Source organism: Pagrus pagrus (genome assembly GCF_965226575.1).
Source record: "Pagrus pagrus genome assembly, chromosome: 22".
NCBI lineage: Eukaryota > Metazoa > Chordata > Actinopteri > Spariformes > Sparidae > Pagrus > Pagrus pagrus.
In genome coordinates, this window is record NC_140204.1 from 16,703,971 (window position 1) to 16,730,604 (window position 26,634).

Sequence of the window (26,634 nt, forward strand, 5' to 3'; positions counted from 1 at the left end):
TCTTCCTCTCCTCCCACCTCCTCACTATTGTGTAACTTCTCTGTTGGTTACAGCTCTGACACACGTACTTTCTAATACAACTACAACCTATAGGCGTAATATTAACAACATGTGGTGTTTACTTTGGTCATGAAACTTAAGGACAACATAGCAGGTCACTCCAATAACTGAAAATAATTTGTAAATGTCATAAAGTTAGACCCACTTTCTATGAACACTACTATTATTAGCACTTAAATACACTTTATCTACAGATACTAGGGTAGCCAAAGAATGGTAGATATGTTTTAAGCAGCCTCTGTTGGCAAAGAGATGCTGGCCTCAACATTAATGTGTTGCAGATGCCTCCTGCTGGCTCACACTGCAGCTTAAAGTTGTCCCTGTTTTCAGCCCATAACCAGATGGTGCTAAATCTCTGACTAACTATGGATTTTTAGACCATGAGTCAAAACACACAATTTTCCAGTGTTCCTCCACCAAACTAAAACACATCCTCTGCCGTACTGTATGTTTTTTAATAAAAACAAATCAAAAATCATCATCATGACATGATGTGAACTGAAGGGTGATTTTTTTCCCCCTAAACACAGCTGCCACCTACTGGTTATTAATCGGCATTGCAGGTTGGAGTCGAGCTGCTGCTCTCGCGATATTTGCGCACTTTGACCGGACCAAAACAGGAAGTGAGACATGGCATCGGTGTTCGGCGGAGTACAGGGGTAAGAATGAGTTAAATTCACAGCAAAACCTTTCTTCTTTTACTTTTCATGAATTAATATCAGTTAAGAGTAGTATCTAGACAATTTTTCGCGGCTGTCATCTCGAAATTTAGCGTACTAGCTTAGTTTCATTCTGATTATAGTCTCCTGACTGCAGGACAAGGGAACTTTTTATGTGTCTCGTGACCACTTCCTATCTGTGTCCCTAGTTGTACCTGTGAGTTTATAGACAACAAATGCATTTATGTTATTCTCGTAAGGTGTGTGTTTCTGTTTGTCTAGTGGCGGGACTCACTCCAAGGCTGTGTTGGTGGCAGCAGATGGAAAGATCCTGGCAGAGACAGAGGGACCATGCTCCAACCACTGGGTGAGCAGTAGGGGGGATGGTGGTATTTTTGGTAAGACAGGTGGAGAGATGGAGGAAAGAAAGTAAGGATTATAGGGAGGAAAGATTGGATGAATATTGGGAGTTTGACATTATTTAAAGTCGTTGTTTGATTTATTTCCCTCTCATAACCAAAATAAATGCCAGTAAACTATAAAAGCTGAAGGCATAAAGACTTTGTGTGTGCATCTATTTGTGTATACAGTTGGTCGGGGTGGACAAATGTATCGAAGTCATCAACGACATGGTCCAGAGAGCCAAGACGGAGGCAGGGCTGGATCCGAATACGCCATTATGCTCATTGGTCAGTCAAACTTTCAAAGTTTGTCAAATGCCTACACACTTGTTTTGACTTCCTGATGTGTATTTGATGAACAAATAAGTAGAACATTTAAATGTGTGTGTGTGTGTGTGTGTGTGTGTGTGTGTGTGTGTGTGTGTGTGCAGGGCATGTCTCTGAGTGGAGGCGAGCAGAAGGACGCCATTGACAAACTGATCGCTCAGATGAAGGAACAGTTCCCTGCTCTCAGCCAGCACTACTTTATCACCACCGATGCCATCGGCGCAATCGCTACAGCCAGTGATCGTGGTAACTATTCTTTTTTTCTATTGTTTCATTTATTGTGCTGCAGTAAAACCTCAGAACCCAAACTTTGTAACATTTTAATTTCATCTCAATACCATAAATGCATTTTTATTTTCAACCATTTGTACCATAAAGATGTGCATTAATAGATATTTTAAACTATATACATTTTCAAAAGCATAAATGTGCACATCAGGTGTTGTTTAGCAAATGAGTTTTACTGTCTGAATTTATGATGTAGCTACAATTGTCCTATCTACATAAAAAGTTGGAAGATACTCAGCTACAGACACGGTGTAAACCGTTACCATAAAACAGGGCAAGGCTTGACACTTTACCCCCTTTAGGTGTGGCTGTGTAAATCCTATCATCTATAGCATGTCTTTCCAAACTTTATGACTAAATGAGCTCAACACACATCATTAGCATCATATACAGCTGACTGGCGGCTCTGTTTTCTCTGTAGGCGGTGTAGTGTTGATATCAGGGACCGGCTCTAACTGCAAATTACTCAATCCCGATGGCTCACAGATCGGCTGCGGAGGCTGGGGTCACATGATGGGCGACGAGGGAGGAGGTAACCATGGCGATATGCTTATGAATATTTTAAAGCTTTATTGACTGGATCAGACTCTTTACACAGACGTCTGTCTATCTCTCAGCATTCTGGATCTCCCATTTGGCTGTGAAGACGGTGTTTGATGCCAAAGACAACCTGGTCGCTCCTCCTCATGACATCACACTTGTCAGAAAAGCCATGGAGGAATACTTCCAGGTCAGACTGCAACAACAGTGAGAGAATATGTTCATCGTTTAGGGGAATCAAATATCTCTCTGAATAATGGAATATGTCCAATTTATCCCAGGTGTCAGATCTGATGGGCATGCTGCCGCACCTCTACAGGAACTTCCAGAAGTCCCACTTTGCTGGTTTCTGCAAGAAGCTGGCTGAAAGTAGGTGGTGCATCACTTCCTGTATGGTTCTGTTCAGAAAAAAAATAAAAGATTAAAGTGGAAGTGAAAAGTGTTTGTGTGTTGTGCTTAAGTTGCAGAAACGGGGGACACTCTCTGCAAATATGTGTTCACTCAGGCTGGGAGAGTCCTGGCTAAACACGTAGAAGCAGTCTTACCCACAGCACAAGAGGTAACATACACACACGTGTACTGTTATTTTGTTCTAAACTTTCACTGCATGAATGTTTTGTAACGTCTTCGTCTGACTGTTATGGCAGCCTCTATTGAGCGGTGACCTCGGCCTGCCCATCCTGTGTGAGGGCTCAGTGTGGAGGAGCTGGGAGCTTCTGAAGTCAGGTGAGCGTCCCTGAGATCAACAAAATGACACCCTTAACTTATTATGAATTTGACACTGAAAGAAAATGAGTTAAGTTCCACTAAATCTCAGTTTCCTCTCTTGTTTTCTGTGTTTCAGGGTTCACTGAGGTCCTGGATAAAGTGGCATCATCTGACAAGTTCAAGGGCCGTTTCCATGGCTACAGCCTCATGACTTTGCAGCAGTCTTCAGCCCTCGGCGGCGCTAGTCTGGGGGCTAAAAGTATGGGAGCCACCATAACTATGGATTACACAGCCAACGTCAAAATCTTCTACCAGCACACTTTTAATAGCAGCCGATGAGAGATGAGATGCCTTCAGATCTTATGCCTTAGATCTTAACCAATCAGCTAAAGGGAACATGTGTTTGCCTGAATATGATTATTAGCATTTTCGCTAACAGTATTTACCATATGATTATGTGATAATGACTTGATGTAACTACAAGATACCAAGACTGTGCTTTAACATATTTAAAATCTTGTTTATACAGCTGCATGGAGGCTATTCTGACTCCGAAATCGATATCACTTTTATTGTAATGTCATTGCAGATCTTTGCACCTTTACAATACTTGTTTACATTTGACATTTCTAATAAAAAATAATGACACTTGACAGAAAAGTCATTCAGGGTCACAAATCATCTCCTGATCCCCAAGATGCAGGCTTTTTGCACTTTTGATTTTTCCTAGTAGATGGTGCTGTTACACCATCTTTAACATGTGACAGACACGTCGCAGTGTGTGAAAGCCATCCCCATGGATCCACATATTACTTGATGCATCTAGAAAACGACCTTTAGTCACAACATAATAATTGTCTTTGTGTTTTTTATACGCAACACATTTAGTAGTCTAGAGAAAGAGGGCTCTGTTTTCATGAGGCGTAGATCACAGTCAGTTGGGAATCACATGGAGATGTTTTTCCTCAGAGGGAGCTTCTTGTTGTCAGGGACCTGCAGAGCAAATATACAACAACTCAAACATAATGCCAAGAGCAGACAACTCCGAACGTTGTTAAAGTTGTTGGACATGTTAAAGATCCTACGTCATCACACTTTTCGTGCGTAATCCACACGACCACAGAGGTTTCTGTTTTTATTTTGCAACAGTCTCGGTGCTGTGTGCATAAAATTTAACCTGCAGATCTGCTTTGCACAATTGTGGCTTGACAATGTGCAGAATGACTCCATTACAGAACACATACTTATTGCCTACCATGGCTGTATAGTCACCAGAGTAGCCTATAGGAAAGGCCTTTTGTCATTAATATTTGTTACATCTGGCTGGCATTCACACCATGATAGGAATATAACTTTGTAGATGTAAATGTAGAATAAAAGAGGAAAGATGAACAGAACACGAAAAAAGGAGGTTTTTGCAGGATTTGAGAAGGTTAATGTTGGCGTGACGTCACAAATCACCGGCACAGTCAAGAAGATAATCTCAGTACGCCCGAGAAAAAACATTTGCCTGTATAAAACTGCATTTCTGCGCCAACACTACAAAAAAACCATACTGTTTCTTCTATCCAGTCATACTTGCAATAAACATAATGCATTACTTTGTATAAGCCAGATGCTGTGTGGAAAGTTCCCGAGACATGTCATCATACTTTATGTTGAAAAGGCTTGGGCTCATATTGCAGTCATGTTTCATGCTGTGTAAACTACATGGTTCTTTTGTTTCAAATTCTAATCACAGTCTGTTCAAAATACATTGTTTCAATGAAATCACCCATTGCACTCTCTCTTAAAATGTGCCATAAAACCTGATGAGGGCAATATTTACTCATTAGGCCTAGTCATAGGCCGTCCCTAGAAAAGAAAATGTATACATGTAAATCATACAATGCACACATTGTTGATTTCTTTGTTACTTAGATGTTGTGACAAAAACCCGCCGGGCCATGGGATCAGAAGTGGGGGGATGCATTAAAGTGTGGATCCACAATGCAAAGGACAGAGATGGGGGGAGGAGCTGAAGGAGCAAACAATAGATGCATTTACTTCACGTTCTGTTAATCTGTTAATTGTTCTCTTTTATGAAATTAGCTTTTAGTCTTTTAGTAATCGTCCTTCAGTTTTTTCACCATCTTTTGTTCATCTTTCATCCTATTGTGAATAAATGTCTTAGTTTGTTACTGCTACTTTCAACAAATCAATTATTCACTATATGTATGACAGGAAATGTTTTGGGTCAATTTTTGACAGTGGACAGGACCAAACTCGTCTTTTGTTATTTCTTAAGGACACACAGCGTATGAAAGTAAACCCAAAGTGTGCTCAGTCTGTCCACAGTATCCCCGCTGTCTTCCCAAAGTACAGAATAGTGACACATTTGTGGATAGAACATATCAGAAAGGGAGCTGGGGAGGAATATAAGATGACACTGAGCACAATCACAACACCTGCTTTGAGCTGAGAACAGAATGTTGATCCGTCGCCCGACACAGCAAAGCAAGTTTCTCACACACAAATGAAACGTACCAAGGGCGCCAGTTACTACAGCCCACTAGAAGCCACTGTTGCTATGCTAACGCTAGTGTTTTAATTAAATTGGATGAATTCTATTGATATATATTCTGTTGACTGTGGCAGCATACACAAATGCTGCAACTTCTTTGGGAAATTTCATCCTATTACTCCTACTAAGCCATTCGTACAGTAGTGCAGGGATATGGAGCTTTGTGACCTGCGTAGGGCTCAAGGAAACAGAGCAGAACTGAGTCAAACAGCAAAAGTTTTCTTATGTATAAGACTGTGACAAAGCAACATCACATCTACTCCTCCTTTAGACCCAAAGTTGTCTTATACAATAGTAATGCATCATGTTTATTGTAAGTCTGACTGGCTAATAGACATCACACAGTAGAAATACACCACAGAAATACACATCACACAGTAGAAACACACCACAGAAATCACATCACACAGTAGAAATACACCACAGAAATACACATCACACAGCAGACATACACAGTACAAACACACAGCACTCAGTAGAAATACATAGTAGACATACACAGTAGAAATACACAGTAGACATACACTGTAGAAATACACAGTGGAAATACACAGCACACGGTAGAAATACACAGTGGAAATACACATCACACAGTAGAAATAGACCACAGAAATACACATCACACAGCAGAAATACACAGTAGAAACACACAGCACACAGTACAAATACACGGTAGAAACACACAGCACTCAGTAGAAATACGCAGTAGAAATACACAGTAGAAATAGACAGTAGAAATAGATATTAGAAATACACAGCACACAGTAGGAATAGACAGTAGAAATACACATCACACAGTAGAAATACACAGTACTAAGTAGAAATACAGAGTAGAAACACACGGCACACAGTAGAAGTACACAGTAGAAATACACAGCACTCAGTAGAAATACACAGCACTCAGTAGAAATACACAGTAGAAACACACAGCACACAGTAGAAGTACACAGTAGAAATACACAGCACACAGTAGAAATACACAGTGGAAATATACAGCACTCAGTAGAAACACACAGTACACAGTAGAAATACACAGCACACAGTGGAAATATACAGCACTTAGTAGAAATACACAGTACACCACAGAAATACACATCACACAGTAGAAATACACCACAGAAATCACATCACACAGTAGAAATACACCACAGAAATACACATCACACAGCAGACATACACAGTACAAACACACAGCACTCAGTAGAAATACATAGTAGACATACACAGTAGAAATACACAGTAGACATACACTGTAGAAATACACAGTGGAAATACACAGCACACGGTAGAAATACACAGTGGAAATACACATCACACAGTAGAAATAGACCACAGAAATACACATCACACAGCAGAAATACACAGTAGAAACACACAGCACACAGTACAAATACACGGTAGAAACACACAGCACTCAGTAGAAATACGCAGTAGAAATACACAGTAGAAATAGACAGTAGAAATAGATATTAGAAATACACAGCACACAGTAGGAATAGACAGTAGAAATACACATCACACAGTAGAAATACACAGTACTAAGTAGAAATACAGAGTAGAAACACACGGCACACAGTAGAAGTACACAGTAGAAATACACAGCACTCAGTAGAAATACACAATAGAAACACACAGCACACAGTAGAAGTACACAGTAGAAATACACAGCACACAGTAGAAATACACAGTGGAAATATACAGCACTCAGTAGAAACACACAGTACACAGTAGAAATATACAGCACTTAGTAGAAATACACTGTAGAAACACACAGCACACAGTAGAAGTACACAGTAGAAATACACAGCACACAGTAGAAATACACAGCACTTAGTAGAAATACACAGTAGAAATACACAGCACACAGTAGAAGTACACAGTAGAAATACACAGTAGAAATACACAGCACACAGTAGAAATACACAGTGGAAATATACAGCACTCAGTAGAAACACACAGTACACAGTAGAAATACACAGCACACAGTGGAAATATACAGCACTTAGTAGAAATACACAGTAGAAACACACAGCACATAGTAGAAATACACAGCACACAGTAGAAGTACACAGCACTTAGTAGAAATACACAGTAGAAACACACAGCACACAGTAGAAGTACACAGTACAAATACACAGTAGAAATACACAGCACACAGTAGAAATACACAGTAGAAATACACAGCACACAGTAGAAGTACACAGTAGAAATACACAGTAGAAATACACAGCACACAGTAGAAATACACAGTGGAAATATACAGCACTCAGTAGAAACACACAGTACACAGTAGAAATACACAGCACACAGTGGAAATACACAGTGGAAATATACAGCACTCAGTAGAAACACACAGTACACAGTAGAAATACACAGTAGAAATATACAGCACTCAGTAGAAACACACAGTACACAGTAGAAATACACAGTAGAAATACACAGCACACAGTGGAAATACACAGTGGAAATATACAGCACTCAGTAGAAACACACAGTACACAGTAGAAATACACAGTAGAAATACACAGCACACAGTGGAAATACACAGTGGAAATATACAGCACTCAGTAGAAACACACAGTACACAGTAGAAATACACAGCACACAGTAGAAATACACAGTGGAAATATACAGCACTCAGTAGAAACACACAGTACACAGTAGAAATACACAGTAGAAATATACAGCACTCAGTAGAAACACACAGTACACAGTAGAAATACACAGTAGAAATACACAGCACACAGTGGAAATACACAGCAGTTAGTAGAAATACACAGTAGAAACACACAGCACATAGTAGAAATACACAGCACACAGTAGAAGTACACAGCACTTAGTAGAAATACACAGTAGAAGTACACAGCAAACAGTTAGAAATACACAGCACACAGTAGAAATACACAGTGGAAACACAGCACACAGTAGAATTACACAGTAGAAATACACAGTAGAAATACACAGTAGAGATACACAGCACACAGTAGAAGTACACAGTAGAAATAGACAGTAGAAATACACAGTAGAAACACACAGCACATAGTAGAAATACACAGCACACAGTAGAAGTACACAGCACTTAGTAGAAATACACAGTAGAAACACACAGCAAACAGTAGAAATACACAGCACACAGTAGAAGTACACAGTAGAAATACACAGCACACAGTAGAAATACACAGCACACAGTAGAAGTACACAGTACACAGTAGAAATACACAGTAGAAATACACAGCACACAGTAGAAATACACAGTGGAAATATACAGCACTCAGTAGAAACACACAGTACACAGTAGAGATACACAGCACACAGTAGAAGTACACAGTAGAAATAGACAGTAGAAATACACAGTAGAAATATAAAGTAGAGATACACAGTAGAAATAGACAGTAGAGATACACAGTAGAAATAGACAGTAGAAATACACAGTAGAAATATAAAGTAGAGATACACAGTAGAAATAGACAGTAGAGATACACAGTAGAAATACACATCACACAGTAGAAATACATAGTAGAAACACACAGCACACAGTAGAAATACACAGCACGCAGTAGAGATACACAGTAGAAATACACATCACACAGTAGAAATACATAGTAGAAATACACAGCACACAGTAGAAATACACAGTAAAAATACACAGCACTCAGTAGAAATACACAGTAGAAATACACAGTAGAAATACACAGCACACAGTGGAAATACACAGCACACAGTGGAAATACACAGTGGAAATATACAGCACTCAGTAGAAACACACAGCACACAGTAGAAATACACAGTAGAAATATACAGCACTCAGTAGAAACACACAGTACACAGTAGAAATACACAGTAGAAATACACAGCACACAGTAGAAATACACAGCACACAGTGGAAATACACAGTGGAAATATACAGCACTCAGTAGAAACACACAGTACACAGTAGAAATACACAGCACACAGTAGAAATACACAGTGGAAATATACAGCACTCAGTAGAAACACACAGTACACAGTAGAAATACACAGTAGAAATATACAGCACTCAGTAGAAACACACAGTACACAGTAGAAATACACAGTAGAAATACACAGCACACAGTGGAAATACACAGCAGTTAGTAGAAATACACAGTAGAAACACACAGCACATAGTAGAAATACACAGCACACAGTAGAAGTACACAGCACTTAGTAGAAATACACAGTAGAAGTACACAGCAAACAGTTAGAAATACACAGCACACAGTAGAAATACACAGTGGAAACACAGCACACAGTAGAATTACACAGTAGAAATACACAGTAGAAATACACAGTAGAGATACACAGCACACAGTAGAAGTACACAGTAGAAATAGACAGTAGAAATACACAGTAGAAACACACAGCACATAGTAGAAATACACAGCACACAGTAGAAGTACACAGCACTTAGTAGAAATACACAGTAGAAACACACAGCAAACAGTAGAAATACACAGCACACAGTAGAAGTACACAGTAGAAATACACAGCACACAGTAGAAATACACAGCACACAGTAGAAGTACACAGTACACAGTAGAAATACACAGTAGAAATACACAGCACACAGTAGAAATACACAGTGGAAATATACAGCACTCAGTAGAAACACACAGTACACAGTAGAGATACACAGCACACAGTAGAAGTACACAGTAGAAATAGACAGTAGAAATACACAGTAGAAATATAAAGTAGAGATACACAGTAGAAATAGACAGTAGAGATACACAGTAGAAATAGACAGTAGAAATACACAGTAGAAATATAAAGTAGAGATACACAGTAGAAATAGACAGTAGAGATACACAGTAGAAATACACATCACACAGTAGAAATACATAGTAGAAACACACAGCACACAGTAGAAATACACAGCACGCAGTAGAGATACACAGTAGAAATACACATCACACAGTAGAAATACATAGTAGAAATACACAGCACACAGTAGAAATACACAGTAAAAATACACAGCACTCAGTAGAAATACACAGTAGAAATACACAGTAGAAATACACAGCACACAGTAGAAATAGACTGTAGAAATACACAGCACTCAGTAGAAATACACAGCACACAGTAGAAATACACAGTAGAAACACACAGCAAAGGTAGAAATACACAGCACTCAGTAAAAAATACACAGCACACAGTAGAAATACACAGTAGAAATATACACCACATGGTAGAATTAGACAATAGAAATATGCAGCACACAGTAAAAATACACAGTAGAAACACACAGCACAGTACAGTTTTTATTTTAATGTTGACACACCGGCAAACTGTTATTTTCCTGTGGTGCACTGAGGTGATTGGTGAAGTCACACTAATACAAATCTTCTCTAAAATCCTGCAAAACCCCCTTTGTCATTTTTTGTTCATCGCTCCACTTTTATTCTACATTTTTCAAACACCTGATATGTGACCACACAGACAGAAAGTTCTGTTTCCATCACAGCATGAATACCAGCCAGACATAACAACTATTAACGGAGGAAGGCCTTTCTTATGGCCTGCTCTGGTATCTGTTATCTTGGTATCTGCTCCATATAAAGTCTATATTTGGAGTCATTCTGCACATTGTCAAACCACAGTTGCACACAGCAGATGTGCAGGTTACATTTTAGGCAAACAACAACAAGACTGACTGCAAAATAAAATCAGAAACCTGTGGTTGTGGGTTTCGCACAAAAAACACGATGATGTCGTAGGATCTTCTTTCTCAAAACTACAAGATGTGTAACATAAAAAACAAAGAAAAAATGGTTATGTTGTGACTTAAGATTGCTTTCTAGAAGTAATATCTCAGTATATGTGGATCCATGGGGATGACAGTCACAGCTGTGATGTGTCTGTCACAGGTGGAAAGGTGGTGTAACAGCACCATCTACTAGGAAAAATCAAAAGTGCAAGAAGCCTGCATCTTGGGGATCAAGAGATGATTTGACTGACTTTTCTGTCAAGTGTCAGTATGGAAGAATCTGTAATGTTGAGCTTGACTGAGAGTTCAAAACCACCTCAAGTGCCTCAATGCAAAGCAGCGTCAAGAAGAAGTAGATTGGAAGATTTTCTTTGTGGTGGCATCAAACTCTGCTGCAAACCCCTCTGGTGCACACTTCATCACTTGCCAAGGCAGAGATGTGACCTCTAAAGTCATCATGCTGGATTCTCTCTGCTCCTCAGCTAAAAACAGGGTTGACTACACACATCCAGAGAAATTTTTATTTTCTTGTATAATAAAAGCAGGGAAAGGTCTTATTTTCTTCATGTACTAGTTTGTTCTCACAGCACCGATCTGAAACGGACATTAATTGGGCTCATAAAATTTTGGTGTGGTTGTAAGCAGTCTAAAAAAAGGTCAGTACTAATATTATTATAATATATTGAGGCGGAAAACTCAGCTCCATCTGCAGCCAAAAGCCGCTGGCTGCGGGTGGGTGCACCCTGTGCTGTGGCTTTGGTTGTAGCCACTGCTGTGGGTGGCTGTATTATTATTGAAGTGGCTATGGTAGTAGCTGTAGCTGTAGCTCTATGACTAGCCAACTCACTCATGTCAGTTCACAGCTGTCATGTAGGTTAGCTAGTGTTACACATTTATGATCGGTGTATAAAGCCCTGCTAATCACTGGAGCCACAGCAACAATAACCATGGCCCATAATTACAGCAAAAGCAAAGTCTATAGTCCATAGTCTAATCACAGCCTGCCACACTCACATCCTCCACTGGTTACCTTTAACATGAGCCACACTGATGCAGTCAAGTGTCAGTGAAACTGTGCAGGGTGCCAATTTCTACTTAATGTTGCTTTGATGTCTAAAATCTCAGCGACTTTTTTTTTTTTTTTTACAGATGTACGTACGGTAATGCTTACCCCTTAAGTTTAATGCATGGATACCAATAATCTAATAATTTAATACAAGATAATAACATTACATTTAGAAAGGAACAATTCTGTATAAAGAGTACTTTTACCTTTGATGCATCAAGTATAGTTGCAGATAAAACTTAAACTGTCCTTTCTCTTCAGTACATGCTTTAACTTGCAGAAGTAAGAATCAGATGATTTCTCAGACGTCTGCACGGCCGCATGCACATTTCATTTTCCGTCCGACAGGAGGATGGCAACAAGCACTCACATTTTACATTCTCCTTTGGGTGCCTGCCAGCAGAAGGTGTAGTGCTGTGCTATGACTCATCCTCAGCCTCTGTATCCTGAGGCTAGATAACTGGGAATCACAGACACAGGCCTTGACCGCTACCTCAGTTAGGAAGTATTTTTCAGATGTGGCAACTCTTCCTGCCTGAAAGGAGTGGGTGGTTGGACGAGGAAGCAGCACTTCTCGACATTTACTGCAGATGTGCAGCACTTTAAACTGATTCATCATGGCTGACATTACAAACAAATAACATTCTTTTTTAATTTGCGAATTTAAACAAAAGTTGAGGATCAGAGTGTCTACTGAAGAGGAGGATGACACTATTGAAATTCACGCTACTGATCTTAGGCTGGGCCCATACACAACAACATAAAAAGTCAGTGGGAAGGACTAGAGATTAGTGATCATCACGTCCACACACTCAACCTCTCCACCCTCTCCTTACCACAGCATTGTAGCTGACTTGGTACTCTCCTTGGATTCCCTTAATCCCATGGACTCCTGCTGGGCTCTGTGCATCAGTCAGCTGCTCCACACACACAGGAAGAATTTTCAAGTTGGTTAAACTTGTAAATGAAAGTTCACCTGCTGACTTTAAAATGCAGGAGAATAAGAAGGGCGGCTGTTCCTTCCTTTGATTTGTGTCCTACAAAAAAAGAAGTGAGGTTTTTCTCTGTGGATAACATTCCTCCTTTTGAGACCCTGCAAGAGACCACTCAGGGCAACTTTCTGCTCGATGCAACAGCATCTACATACAGCTCTAAAAGACTTGGTATCAAGTCCTTCCAGGTTCCAGGCTCCGGCATGTCTTTAGTGTCATTTCCTCTAAAGTCTGCTCTCCAGTGTGGCAGTATTTTTAATTGTAAGCATGATTTTATTTGTTTTTCATTGTTGTGTTAACATAATCATAACCTGAGGGACTTGATAAAGTGGTTAAATTCAAAGTAAAGAGGGTAAATTAGACTGGTCTTAAAAAATGATAAAAAATAGGACAAGTCAAGTAAAGGTTGATGTCACTGGTGTTTTAGAGTATCACTAAATCAGCTATAGCAGTCTGGATCTTTGCAGGAGCATTTGCTCATGCAATGTATCCTGGAACGAGGAAACTCAGCTGTATGACAAGGCAGTGAGGACAGGGATGCCCATGAATGAATACAACAAGATAAGTTCAAGAAATGTCTTCTTCCCTGAATATAAGAACACTAAGGTCAGCTTAAAACATAACATCTCCATAAACTATTTACTGGCAAATTATTTACATTAAGCTGTATGCCACTGGAGCTCCCCTGAAAACTAGTTAATGTAGACCAAAACTTGTGAATGTTCCTGCAAAGGATAAAAACAAAAATATTAACCAATTCTTACATTTGACAGACTTGAGAACAAACTTTTGCAGTGGTTTCACACATACCAGCCTAGATCCTTAATTTAGCCTCCAAAAAGTCCCCTTAGGCGTAGTTCAATAGGCGTCAGGATGATCCAAATTGTGTTGTTTATCAGCCTACACTTGAAACACCCTGGCAATGAAACCCTGTCGATGAGTCTCACCAGAACAACTTCAAACATTTTCCCTCTAAATTGCTCAAAATACTGTGTGAAGAAAACAAAAGACCAAATCAGGGCAATTTGTCTTTAACATCTTTATTCATCTTTTTTCATTATTTTTATTTGTATTGAAATTCATACTCTGTGTCTTCTGGACCTCTTCTTTTTTTTTTTTTTTTTTTTAACGGCTTCTGTCGTCTAACTCATCTAAACAAAATCACCAAAAATGATTTCATGTTGTACAATCCACCTGGCGGACATTCCTATTGGCTTCACCAGGGTGCCAATCGACATCTGTGGTCCAACACTGTGCGAGGAAGTTCCATTTTAACCAGGTTTCTACTGCACGCTTTAAGAACACACTTGAGTACTTGTTAGGCTGAAATTTGGAAAAGCTGCATGGATTTAAAATGAGTGCTTTCACCCGTCAGATGCTTCAATGAAGTACAAGTGCTCAAGTGTCTACTTAACACTAATACAGTCAAATACATAAGACATTATTGTCACTGTAATACCACTAGTGAAAAGTGGACTCAAGATGAATGTTCAGATTACAAGATTTTCCCTTATGACAATACTTGCTTTGCATTTTTAAGCCAAGACCGACTCCATAATTCATGACTACTGTTGATAAGAATCTGGGTTTCCTGAAAAGCATCTTCACATATACAACTTTATCTTACTGGCTCACAACTTAACGGAGATTATATTTGCACTACGACGCTTCAGGGAAAGCCAGACCAAAACACAGATTTATGGTTAAAAAGAACTTCCTCAAAGAAGTCAACCTACAAAGAGAATAACGGCAAGGAGAACATGCTGTCAGCCACCTGCTCCAAACTGCTTTATTCTGATTGGCCATGACAATATTGTCTCCTTACGTTTCCTCCTGCAAACAGGACTGAATGGACACCACAGGTTACTGTACCCAGTAGAGACACAAAATGCCTCATCCTCAAAACATGAAGAAGAAAAAAAAAACAAAAAAAAGAAAAAAAAAAGAGGAGGAGAGGCTATTTGAAAACCTGATTTGGATATGGACACTTGATCTGATGCTGGACAAACCAAGTTGTTCCGGCAGAGAGAGGCAGTGGCATTGTTCCAGACCAAATACTCCCCTGTAACACGATAGTTCACGACACCCCAGAAATCCAAATTGAACTTGGGGATGAAGCTGAACGAAAACATAAAAATGACAATAACTGAGTTTTGTAAGGTTCAAAAAGCTCTGACCTTCCCTCGATAATATTTTTCTTGCTTTACTCAACTTGATGTGTGATTGGGAAACTCACACCTCTGTTATATTAAGCTGGACAAAAGATAAACATGGACTTCCACATAAATTGGGAAAATAATTTCATATCCATGGTTACACCTGTCCATGTCTGTTAAGATCACTTCAAAACACAAGCGTGCGGGGAGGGTGGGGTCTGTATTTGGTTTGGAACGGAGCCGCTGCAGATACAAATAAGAACCCGCGTTTCTACATGAGCAAGGTCTATGATGCCACAGGGAGCTTGTGACATCATAGGAGCCAACGTCACCGGGTTTGACTGACCGTGGTGACTCTACAGAGCAGCGGCAGAAACCCATCCAGTCCCCTGAAATGTTGGTCGCTCTCTGACCTCACTGTCTTGGAAACCCTCGACTTATGGGCGATGTTGTTTTTCCGAATTTGACAGCACACAAATCAACAAATGTGTGAAGTGATTTTTAAAGATAATTAGATGTTTTGGATTATATTTTTGTCCTGGCATCACTCCTTGGTAGCTGCCTCAGTTCAAAGGGGACACGGGTGAGATCTGCATACTCTATAAATGTCAACAGTGTCATCTGAAATGCAATGATGAGCTAGCGCCCGCAGCAGGGCGGTGCTGGTATTACACCCATCCCCCACCCCTGTTCCCAATGTCCCTCAGTTTACAAGAAACAAACAGGAAATAAAAAGATTAAAGAAACAAAAAGAAAAGAAAAAGAAATCCCCCCACCCCCCAACTGGGCCTGCCAGCACGCCACTGACTTCAATTGTGTCTGCATTGGTGTGTGTGCATGCGTGTGTGCGTGTAAGAATCAGTGTGTGTGCGGTCGTGGCCGCCAGAGTCTCTGAGAATATGTGAGGACTGGTGTGTGTTTGTGTGTGTGCGCGTGGAGGCTCCATGGGGGTGAGGGGGACTCCTAGTATTTCTTCCCCGGGACGAACTCCTTCGCTTCGGGATTCAAGATGCTCTTCCTCTGTGGGGAAAAGAAATTAAACAAAAGAAAAAAAAGTAAGAACAAATAGCCTAAAGCCTAAAGTCTTGACCTTTCATGATTAATTTCTAAGTGAGTTTAGAAATAAAATAATCTTGTGAAATCAGATCCTTCTCTGACTCACCGCCACTTCCTCCAGGTTGCTGTGGTGATCGTTGACGGACAGGCCGTTGAGCTGCTGCTGCAGCTGCCCCACCCCCTGGTTGTTGAGGTCACGCGAAGGGATGAACCAATCCTGGTCCTCCTCCTCCAGCATTTCCTGGAAGCAGCGCTCCAGGAACTCCTGCTCCAACAGCTCCTCTTCCACCTGGGAGATGACGAGGAGGAGGAGGAGAGAAATGAGTGGCAGAAATGCTGGGGCTTCTCAGGAATATGTTATGACTATACACACACTAATACATGACTCATCCAGCCGTGAGAGAGATAACAACTTGAGAGGTTGAGATACAGACAGCTGAAAGGGGCACTGAATATTGCAAGAAGATGGATTTGTTAAAAAAGTCACACATCTACCTATATATAACCATGTAGATCAAGAGATCAAGATTGGGTCCAAATAACATCAGATTAGCGAGGAAGAGAAGAATTACTGCCTGATGGTTGCTTGCTTACACACACCAGTCAAGTTGCTGGTTCCTGAACTAGGGCACTGAATAATGCTCAGATCATTGTGTGCACAATATGATGTGTTGACCTTTGACCTTTGGGATATCAAATGTCATATCTTTGTCATTTTATCGCAATAGACATTGAGTGAAATTGTGACATAATCGTCGCATGAACTGTTGTGTAATGGCCAAAAATGTGTTTGAGGTCACAGTGACCTTGAGCTTTGACCACCAAATTGTAAAAACAGTTCATCTCGAGTCCATGTGGACACCTGTGCCAAATTTGAAGAAATTCCTCAAGGCGTACTTGAGATATCGCGCTCATAGGAATCAGACAGACAACCTGAGAACATGGGCTGTCCATCCGTCACCGCCATCGCTGGCGCAGAGGCATAAAAACATCTCTATCACGAGGAGGGGGGAAAGGGGGAAGGTAATAAAAGTGAGCTTGTGTGTGGGGCATGGGAGGGAAACCAATCCATCAAAGCGTGGATGGCCATCAGTTATCAGATGCCCCAAGAACTTCAGTTTGGATGTTGAGAAAAAGATAAAGTAGGGTTGGGGACAGCACAAAAAAATGGCAGAGCTGTATTTACAGAGAAGCTTCAGCGAGGGTAGAGAAAAAGGAGAAGGTGGGTGGGGGGGGTGGTGAGTTTAAAGCACCATTACAAGTGAAATTTTAAACATCCGGATATATTCATGCAACCTAGTAAAGCGCACAATCTAATAAAAGATCACAATCTTTAAAGCAGGTGCAGGAGGGAAAAAGATCTGCAATAATAAAATGTAAGAAGATGTGTTAGTGCGAGCATGCTGCTGCATGTACTGTTGAGAAGATCCAGAGAGGGGGGCCCAGGGTGCCGACCATAAACAGCAACGTCCCCAGTTCAATTCTGTCTGGGAACCTATAATACCCATCTCTGTCTCTCCTCATTTCATTGAAAATAAGGAGAATAATTTTTGACATAGTGCTGAAGCTGGTCTGAGCCACCTTTATAGTGAAAGTCAAAGAAAGCCCACAAGGAAGAAAATGAGAGGCGGTATAAGAGTGAGCAGTATGGGAAGACAAAGTATGGCTGAGACTGAATAAAAGGAATGAGATTAGAAGGAGAACCACATGTTGATGTGTACCGAGCACCCACCTGTCTGTTATACTCCTCCTCATTCTCCATCCACATGTACTCGGCGAATGGGTTGGCGTCGTTGCCCTCTCCTGCATGCCCATTGGCCACTGGCTCCTTTCCCTCCTTGCCCGGAGCTCCTCCTCCCGGTGTCTTGGCCACCTCTGGACCGCTCATCTCAGCTGGCTCTGCAAGGGAAAGACACAAGTTTAATAGTTAGAAAACTCGCCAAGAAGTAAAAGTAGGAACTTGAAACCTCATCTCGTTAAAGTGTACTTCAAAATCAGACAAAACTAATCAAACACCACTCATACTTCATTTTCTTTCATTCTTGAAGCCAGATTTGACTCTTCTCCTATTTATTCACCCACAGCTGTGTGTTATTGGCTGTAAAACTTAACATTATCTCAACTGAATCGAGGCTCCAACATTTCAGGCCAAGACCCAAAATTTAACAAATTAGCAGAAACTCAATTACTTTCTAGCTACAGCTGGAAAACTTCCTCCCACGGGTAGAAAAGTCTCCATAAACAATAACACCGAAAAACTTTCCATATCTCATGATCTGAATAAGAAGCAGGCTGAAAACAGCAACAGCAGCTGGGACAGATCCTAGTCTCCAAAAGTACCCTGTGGAATCTAAAAATGGTCTAACTCCAAATGAGTCTGAAGGCTTAATAGAGTCGTTGACATTTTACGACTGCAATCAATAGTTATTCAGCTTGGTAGAGTGTGCTGTGGCAATAAGGCCTCATAGTGTTTATTATTAAGCGAGAAAATACACAGGGCCAGACTGGCATCATGAAGATATACAGCAACATTCACTCAGGCAAACAAACGCTCAGAGTGTGAAATCAGTTGCCTAATAAAAAGAGAAAATAGAGCACAGTGTGGACTTCCGCATTTACATACACAGTTTAGCTTTAGTGTGCGAAGCAAAACAACCAAGTCGAGTAAGATTTAAATCTAAGTCGAGGAAATGCAACAGGACAGCAAAGAAAAGCACAAGTTAGAAACGCATCAGTAGAAAAAAGTGAATCAGTGAGTCACTGTTCAAGGTGTGCATCATGTTGCAATACAGAGGGTGCAGGTGTAACTCACATCCGTCTTACCGCTTTCGGATAAATAGATTTATTTTCTTAAATAGAGGAAACAGTTTGATACAGTGAAAGACAAAAGCTCTGTTAAGAATCAATGTTGAGGTCAGTAAAATGCTTTGCTGTCGTTCTGGCTACAGTGCCACACACTTTAGGTGTCGAGTTATGTGCCAATTGCTTACAGAGTCATTTTAGAGACTGCTTATGTAATTTAGGGGAAATTCTGTACTTTGTGCATGTTTCAACTTGCACTCTCACAGCATGATTCATGACTGTCATGCAAAGTCACTGCTTTCTACTGAAAGTAGACCAGCAACAGTTATTGGTTTAGTTGGCAGCTCTTAAATTCATCACCAACTATTCTAATAATCAATTAAGTCAGTTTGAGTAAAAAAAAAGTGACAGTAAACTGAATATCTCCGGCTTGTCTACAAACTCTTGGGATTTGGTAAACACTGATCAACATTTTTCACCATTTTCTAACATTTTCCAAAAGACTATGGTATTTGGCAAGGACATAATCGACAGCTTCATCAACAATAAAAAATAATCATGAGTTGCAGCGGTGAGCACAAAGATATCAATGCATATCAATTCTGAATATTTAAAGCAGTTTCTCATTTTATGTAGCATTGAAACTACAGTACCAGCTGCTCTTCCTCACACAGGCCTATTCTACAGAGAAAACAAAAAGTGCCCAGTGTTCTTGACGACTAGCCAAATGAAGAAAAGCGGTATCTCGTCATATTACAGCCTTGTTTTATTAGTCTTTCAATAAAAATTAAAAATGATATTTCCTCAATGGTGCGTCTTTTTCCTGTGGTATTGAAAATGGTACTGAACATCACTATTTTTCAATGTATTGTATCAAAGTAGAAATTCCAACACTAAAGAGACAGATTCATCTTTCAGCTCTGTGTAGGGAACTTCCAACTTATTGCACTTCTTCTGCAATCGTTGCATCGTGCCCTGCATGAAAATCTTGATGATACTTAAAAAGCGGTGGACACTTCTACGGGAATTAATAATACCATCACGAATACCATATCACAGGTAAAGTACATTTAATTAGTGACCATACTTGATTGTATGTGCATCCCTACTTCAGCGACAGACACAGGACTCCTGCTCGGATGATAAATGCCCACTATAATGACATAATCCTCAGACTGCCAGCCAGCTCCAACAGACTTGTCATGACTCAACTGCGGCCTCGCAGTGGGGAGAGAAAAAAAAGAAAAAACGATGATCTCAACCAAGCCGTGCTCACAGCCTCAGGGTCAGCCTGATGCAGACGCACCAATGCAATGTTTGACTTGTTTCCTCAAACTACCAGCCGCTTCACTCGGCTGATTTCAATATCCAGGACATAATGTTACACTGAGACCTATACCTGCTGTTTCTGTCCCGGTCAATGTAACAAACATGTGTGAGCTGAGCTCTGCTCGCTGTTCACTGTACCCACTGACGAGAGGGACATAATGTCCTTCAAAGGAGTTCAAATAAACATGTATAATCTAAGTAGGTTAGTAGACTTACAGGAGGTGCGTCTGACTGGCTCAGAGTTATCAGAGTTTTGGTCTCTATCTGTAGTGAATGACAAAACTGCAATGATTTACATGACATACATGCTTTGAAAGCAAACAATAATCAGGCAGGAGAGAGGAAGAAAAAACATGTTGCAAGAGAATACGTCAGGCCTACATTTAATTCTGCACTAGTGAGCAAAGTGCCAGCGTGTCCAACGTGTTTGAAGCCTGCATGTGCGACTGTGCCAGTGTTCAATTTCATTTTTTACTGGAGCCTATAAAGTGTTATGAAACAACACAGACTTTTACACATCAACACTGAAGATGTGTTGCCTTTAATTCCACACATCAGGCGTGGAAGGAAGAAAAAACAAAGCAGGCAACAACAAAGTTAACACAAGATTAGAGTGCACTGAGGTTAAAAGCTAAAATGACTGTTGAGAGTCATTTATCAAGCAAAAATGACAAACACATTTCTGCTGCCAGCTTCTCAAATGTAAGGATTTGCTGTTTTTTTTGGTTTGATATCATCTGAAATTGAATATCACCAGGTTGTGGCCAAAAGAAGCATCATAATGAGACTTCCTGACATTTTAAAGACATTTTACAAAGAAATATCTAATTTAATAGAATCAATAAATTAATTGATGAGAAAAATAATAGTTAGCTGAATCCAACTTAAACCGATTTGTTCAGAGTAAGAAAATCTTAAAGTTAAAAGGAATCATGTGAATATGAGCCATAAAAATCAATTCTAACAGTTGTTGAGCATCACCGTCTACTCAGGCGACAGAGTGCACGGCGGTTGACCCAAGATGAATAAAGAACAGGGGAGACAGCGAGCACTGTGCCTTTATGTACAGCATGTAGCACTTAACATGTTCATGTTGCATAACCATGTGTCGGTCGCCATGTAATATTTAGTTAGCGAGCGGGGCCTAGCATCCTCAATGCCTGCGAGCAGAGTGTGATTTGATCTGATTCGATGAGGGTGAAGGATGAACAGTGGAAAAGTAAAATGCTGTTCTGCCACAGGACTACAAAGAAAAAAACTGATATGATAAAGCTGTAGTTCTGAGTCAAATTACTTTATGTTGTGATCTGAAATATTTTTTGTTGCACTCTAGTCGTAGATGATGTCAACATCTTCTGACTGGATGTTCCTGATGACCAATTCCCTCATGTATGTAGTATTTCAAGGCTCAAATGAAGCCTTCCTATTGATGAATGCCAATTTTGTTGCCTTGATTATGTTGTTTTTTCCCCCCACTGCAAATCCTTAACATTAATTCAATTCCCTCCCTATCTTATTTTACATTCATGTCTATGTTTAAAAATACTTGGATTACATATTTTGATTGACACATTAGGACAAATTAAGCGCATACATTAGATCCTTCCAAAACTGATAAAGATTGAAATTGCCAATTACTAAAAATCAATTGGGAGGTGCACCTCTACTGAAAGAGTGGAAACCCCAAAATGTCAACCTCAAAATGGTTATTGGGCAGCTATTTAAATACCAAATACTTAAAGTAATTTATCAAGAAAGACAAATCTATACTGGTCCCAGCTGCTGTTGTGTAACTGCAAATTAAATATTTGGGAATTTTGGGCTGTTCATCAAACAAAAACACTTAAAGCAACACTTTAGGCTCTGTAAAACTATGATGGACTCTTATCTGACCATTTACTGCCACTTTATGGACTAACTTCTGAGCGGTTATCAATCAGCTGTTTCAAGAAAATGCCAAACAATTGATGGTACAGGTACAGCTAGTCGAAAAGGAGAAATTGCCATTTCTCTTGCTTTCATGTCATTGAACATTAAATATGTTTGGGTACTGAACTGTTGGACAAAGAAAACAAGCAATCTAAAAATGTTACTGTGAGTTCTGGGTGACTGATGCACATTTGTTCACAGAGATTGACATATTTAAGAAAACTAACGTCTCATGAATTAATAAATAATGAAACTACATTAATTGAAACCATATAAACTTAAAATAATGAACATATTAGCTGACATGTACACTTCATGTTAACTCATTCATGCCGAGTGTAAACCGATTTGTAATCTGCTGAAATTGTTGGATAATAACAAAATAAGTTTTGGTAGAAATACCAAAAAGAGACACGGTTTGTAAAAGGTCAGAATATAAGAGTGAACACGTGAAATTGTCGTGCTTTAACGCCATGTGTCACTTCAGAAAACCAAGATACTTTGTGTACCTGCATGTGGGGAAGAAAAAAAAACCTATCTCGCCCACGGATTCGACCTGCCGAGCGACAAAACTAGGGAAACACGGGAAAAACCAGATAGGCTTGTTTAACACCATCAGCTGAATACAATGTGCTTTTAAATACACAGAACACACCGCTACATAACAGCTTATGTAAGGTAACAGTTAGTGTGCTGTATGTAACGGGCTGTGTCGTAGTCGCTTATAGCCTGCTAACGTCTTCAGAGAGCTAACAGGCTAAACCAGGTGTCCAGGCCTACCTGGAAAGTTGGTAAATGGATTGGACGGTTTTAGCCGAGATAATGCTAAGTGGCTAGTTTACGGTGGCTAACATGCTAGGTAGATAGACATAGCTGTGCTGTCAATGAGCGGATGGGCCTAAGGTGAAAGCTATCCAAGCAACAAAGGGTAGAAGGCTGGGTGGCTAAAAACAGTTATTTTAATGGAAGTCGGGTGGTGCGTTTGCGTGAAATCGGCCTCGAGTCGAACTATGAACCACAAGAAAAATACATAGCTGGCTATTATAACATGTTAACCACGCGCTGAGGTCAAACTCCGCTCCCGATCGGATGCTTGAGGCCAAACAAAGTCGGCTGCTCCGTTATCAGCTAGCACGCTGCTACAGCATGGCAGCAGCGGCAGCATCCAGTGAAGCAGGTCAACAAAACAAGCCTCCACTTCGGGGATTACAACAGCTTTGCACACACACACGACGAACCGTGAAAATTCAAGGTTGTAGAAGTTAAAGTTACCTGGCATTGTGCTCTCGGTGTTCACTTCGAGGTGTGACGTTACACAAAGTTATTGCAACTAACGGGCGAAGACTGCGTGTTCGTCGTTTCTCCAGTTGGGATTACTCTCTGCTGCGATGCAACGTAGCTCAAGTTAGCTAAATCTTGTTAGCCACCTTGCTAACGTTAGAAAGCTGGGTCGGTCACGTGGTCCGGTGCTGCATTCACGTTCCTTCAGGAATGTGGGGATTGCAATTAATTTTCACATGAACGAAACATGTGGCAAATGTCTGTCACAAGTTCCCAAAACCAAGATATAACTCTTGTTTTATCCTAACCTCAACATGTTCTGTTTAAAATTATTAAGCAGCAAGCAACATTTTCAGAACATGCTGTGCACATGCTATGTGGACAAATATTAGTATTTAGATATGTAGGAGGATGTCGAAAGCACATGACAAACAAACTGACCAAAGTGTCGCCAGAAAGATTTGATGAAAAAAATATAAAAATATTGCAGTAATGCACAGAAACAGACGTGGTCCGGATATGCAACCAGCCACATCTGGTTATATCCCTCTGCAGTATTTCCATTGCTATCCTCCCCCCCAGGGTAATAGATGATGGATCCAAGATTGAAAAGATCCAGCCCTGATGCTGATGACGATGAAAGGCCAGATTTTTTTTCTGGCGGGAAAAATAGACACAATGTGGATATTGGTTTGTTTTGGGTGGGGTTGTTTTTTTTACTTAAGAACAAAAAACACAAAAACACACCACCAGGCTTGGAGTAACAGCCTGGCACAGATTTGTGCTTCAGTTATTATTGTTTATCTTCTCTGGTTAGAAGTTAATTAGTCCAGTAGATAATATAATTTGAATTACTGACAGCAGCTGATGATACTGTGGTCCAGCAACAAACCAGTACTGACCATGATGCTTACAATCAGCTAACAAAAGAATCCATCCTATTTTCATGCCAAAAAAGTTGTAGAGTGCTGTTGAGTTGTACTGCATTATACTGAGAAGTGTTTCTAATATTTTGTCAACCATGTTTATACAATGAGTTACGGTAAACTAAATATTAGAAAACACCTATTGTTTAAATTACGTTGAATCAATAACAACTGAACATTGTCACCTTCATGAAGGAATAATAAGTTGTACGGTTGCTATTTTGGATTTAACTAGGTTTATCCAACAAGCTGACAGCTGAGTGTAGAAACCTCTTTTTTGTTTTTACAAGCCCTGTAGCTATTGTTAATAAAAATAATTCAAGGGATACAGTTATTTTCCCTACTAATGAGACAGTTATTGTTACCTTGATCAATTGTTTTGTCTATAAAACGATAGAAAATACTTAAAGAGTCCTTCAAAGTTTTCCTAAAGCTCAAGGTAACATCTTCAAGTTGCTTGTTTTGTCCAACCAACAGCGCAAAGCCTCAAACTACTGACTTTTCAATGAGACATATGAGAGAATAAGCTGCATATCCTCACATCTGACAACTGGAGCTAGAGTTTAAGATTGTTTCTTGAAATTGACTTACACAATGAATCAATAATCAAAATTGCAGTGACAAATTTTCTTTAAATCAGCTAACAGGACAAATCAGTCACAGGACAAAGGTGAAATGGGATATTTGAAATAGGAAATCAATCAAAGTCTTCAACACACACTTATTGTGTACAGACTATCAACTTACCTTTCCTTCTTTATTATAAATTATTAGATAGCTTTACCTCTCTAACTGTTAGCCATAGGTCTCAAGTAGACAGCTTAGCTTTAAAGGGCCATAAGCCAACTACACTACACGTCAGAGTACCGCTGACGGCCGAAAATCGGGGCTCAGAATGGGTACGTGAATGCAGCATGTGAACAAACATCCCTGAAGCTCCACCACACCAGCAGCACCACTACTCTCTTTACTCTCCCTAAACACAAATGCCTGCGTGGCTTCGGAAATAAAAATATTTCGGTCTATTAATAACAGAAAATCTAACTAATTGCACCTTGATTAACTTTTATGAGGGGTCATAAATGATTGTAGTGATGGTGAACAGTGTGAATCAGTGTGTATATTGCCCTACCTATAGCCCACTATCACTTATCTGAGGAAAGTAACAAATCCAACATTTGCATATTTTCATGAACTTGACAGTGCTCCAATGATTAAGTCGGTTGTAATATAACTATTTCTAATGCAGGAGAAGACTTTAAAGCTGCTTTACGACCTTTTATGATAGTTTTCCTGTCTTTTTCACACTGATACTTGAGGGCCGAAGTTGTGCAACACGATAAGCAATGTTAACCGTGAAATGACTGCTGCTGCTTGTTGTCGATGTAAAGCTACAAATGGGCTCACACGGAACATAAGTTCGATGTTTTTTTGATAAACATAGTAGACTGTTAGCCTTTCTCGTCGCTTTCTTGCCGCTCTTCCCTTCAGCCTTCCTTTGTTTTCTGTAGCAAACACAGCTTCCCCCTTTACTCCACCAATAACAACAGACTCACCAAACAACTTCAAGTGACCGCAGTCAGATAGGGGGGAATCCGCAACCAGCTGTCGGGGGGAAACGGCTCTTTTCCGGTCCCGAATATCACAAGAAAACCACCCAATACAGAAATCCTCCTAAGAAATCTCCAACACGCTAAATAAACACGTATCCCCTTCGTCAGTTAGCTTGCCTAAATGGCTTAAAAACCGGGTAAATCCACTGTTTCTTTGCCTAAACGTCGAGGGGGGAAAAGACGTTGTGTCGTGGTAGCGTTTGTCCAGCTGCA

General features: G+C 40.1%; 2 protein-coding genes across 3 annotated transcripts; one reads left to right on the forward strand and one right to left on the reverse strand.

The window, feature by feature from the left end:
* The first annotated feature begins 597 nt into the window (after positions 1-597).
* On the forward strand, positions 598-3,701 carry nagk (N-acetylglucosamine kinase). Its single transcript, XM_084343999.1, has 10 exons — positions 598-719; positions 1,002-1,086; positions 1,310-1,408; positions 1,552-1,693; positions 2,157-2,267; positions 2,353-2,465; positions 2,557-2,644; positions 2,737-2,834; positions 2,923-3,001; positions 3,120-3,701. Exons 1-10 carry the CDS (start codon positions 691-693, stop codon positions 3,320-3,322), a joined length of 1,047 nt encoding a protein of 348 aa, XP_084200125.1. The 5' UTR covers positions 598-690; the 3' UTR covers positions 3,323-3,701.
* A 10,721-nt stretch (positions 3,702-14,422) lies between these two features.
* Positions 14,423-26,634, reverse strand: paip2b (poly(A) binding protein interacting protein 2B). Of its 2 annotated transcripts, none has more exons than XM_084344983.1 (4): positions 26,365-26,634; positions 18,274-18,440; positions 16,648-16,830; positions 14,423-16,505 (listed from the first exon to the last, which is right to left on the reverse strand). In XM_084344983.1, the coding sequence occupies exons 2-4, from the start codon at positions 18,427-18,429 to the stop codon at positions 16,449-16,451; spliced, it is 396 nt and encodes a 131-aa protein (XP_084201109.1). In that variant the 5' UTR covers positions 18,430-18,440; positions 26,365-26,634; the 3' UTR covers positions 14,423-16,448. The 2 variants fall into 2 exon arrangements, with proteins under 2 accessions (XP_084201109.1, XP_084201108.1); XM_084344982.1 differs by lacking the exon at positions 26,365-26,634 and adding an exon at positions 23,874-24,036.

Bases quoted from the DNA above. Each gene is read 5' to 3' on its own strand.
- nagk (XM_084343999.1), top strand. From the start codon at position 691: ATGGCATCGGTGTTCGGCGGAGTACAGGG. The intron at 1,694-2,156 runs GTAACTATTCTT...TTTTCTCTGTAG, and splicing joins CGCTACAGCCAGTGATCGTG to GCGGTGTAGTGTTGATATCA. The intron at 2,645-2,736 runs GTAGGTGGTGCA...GTTGTGCTTAAG, and splicing joins CTGCAAGAAGCTGGCTGAAA to TTGCAGAAACGGGGGACACT.
- paip2b (XM_084344982.1), bottom strand. The intron at 16,831-18,273 runs GTGGGTGCTCGG...GTCATCTCCCAG, and splicing joins AGGAGGAGTATAACAGACAG to GTGGAAGAGGAGCTGTTGGA. The intron at 16,506-16,647 runs GTGAGTCAGAGA...TTTTCCCCACAG, and splicing joins GCAACCTGGAGGAAGTGGCG to AGGAAGAGCATCTTGAATCC.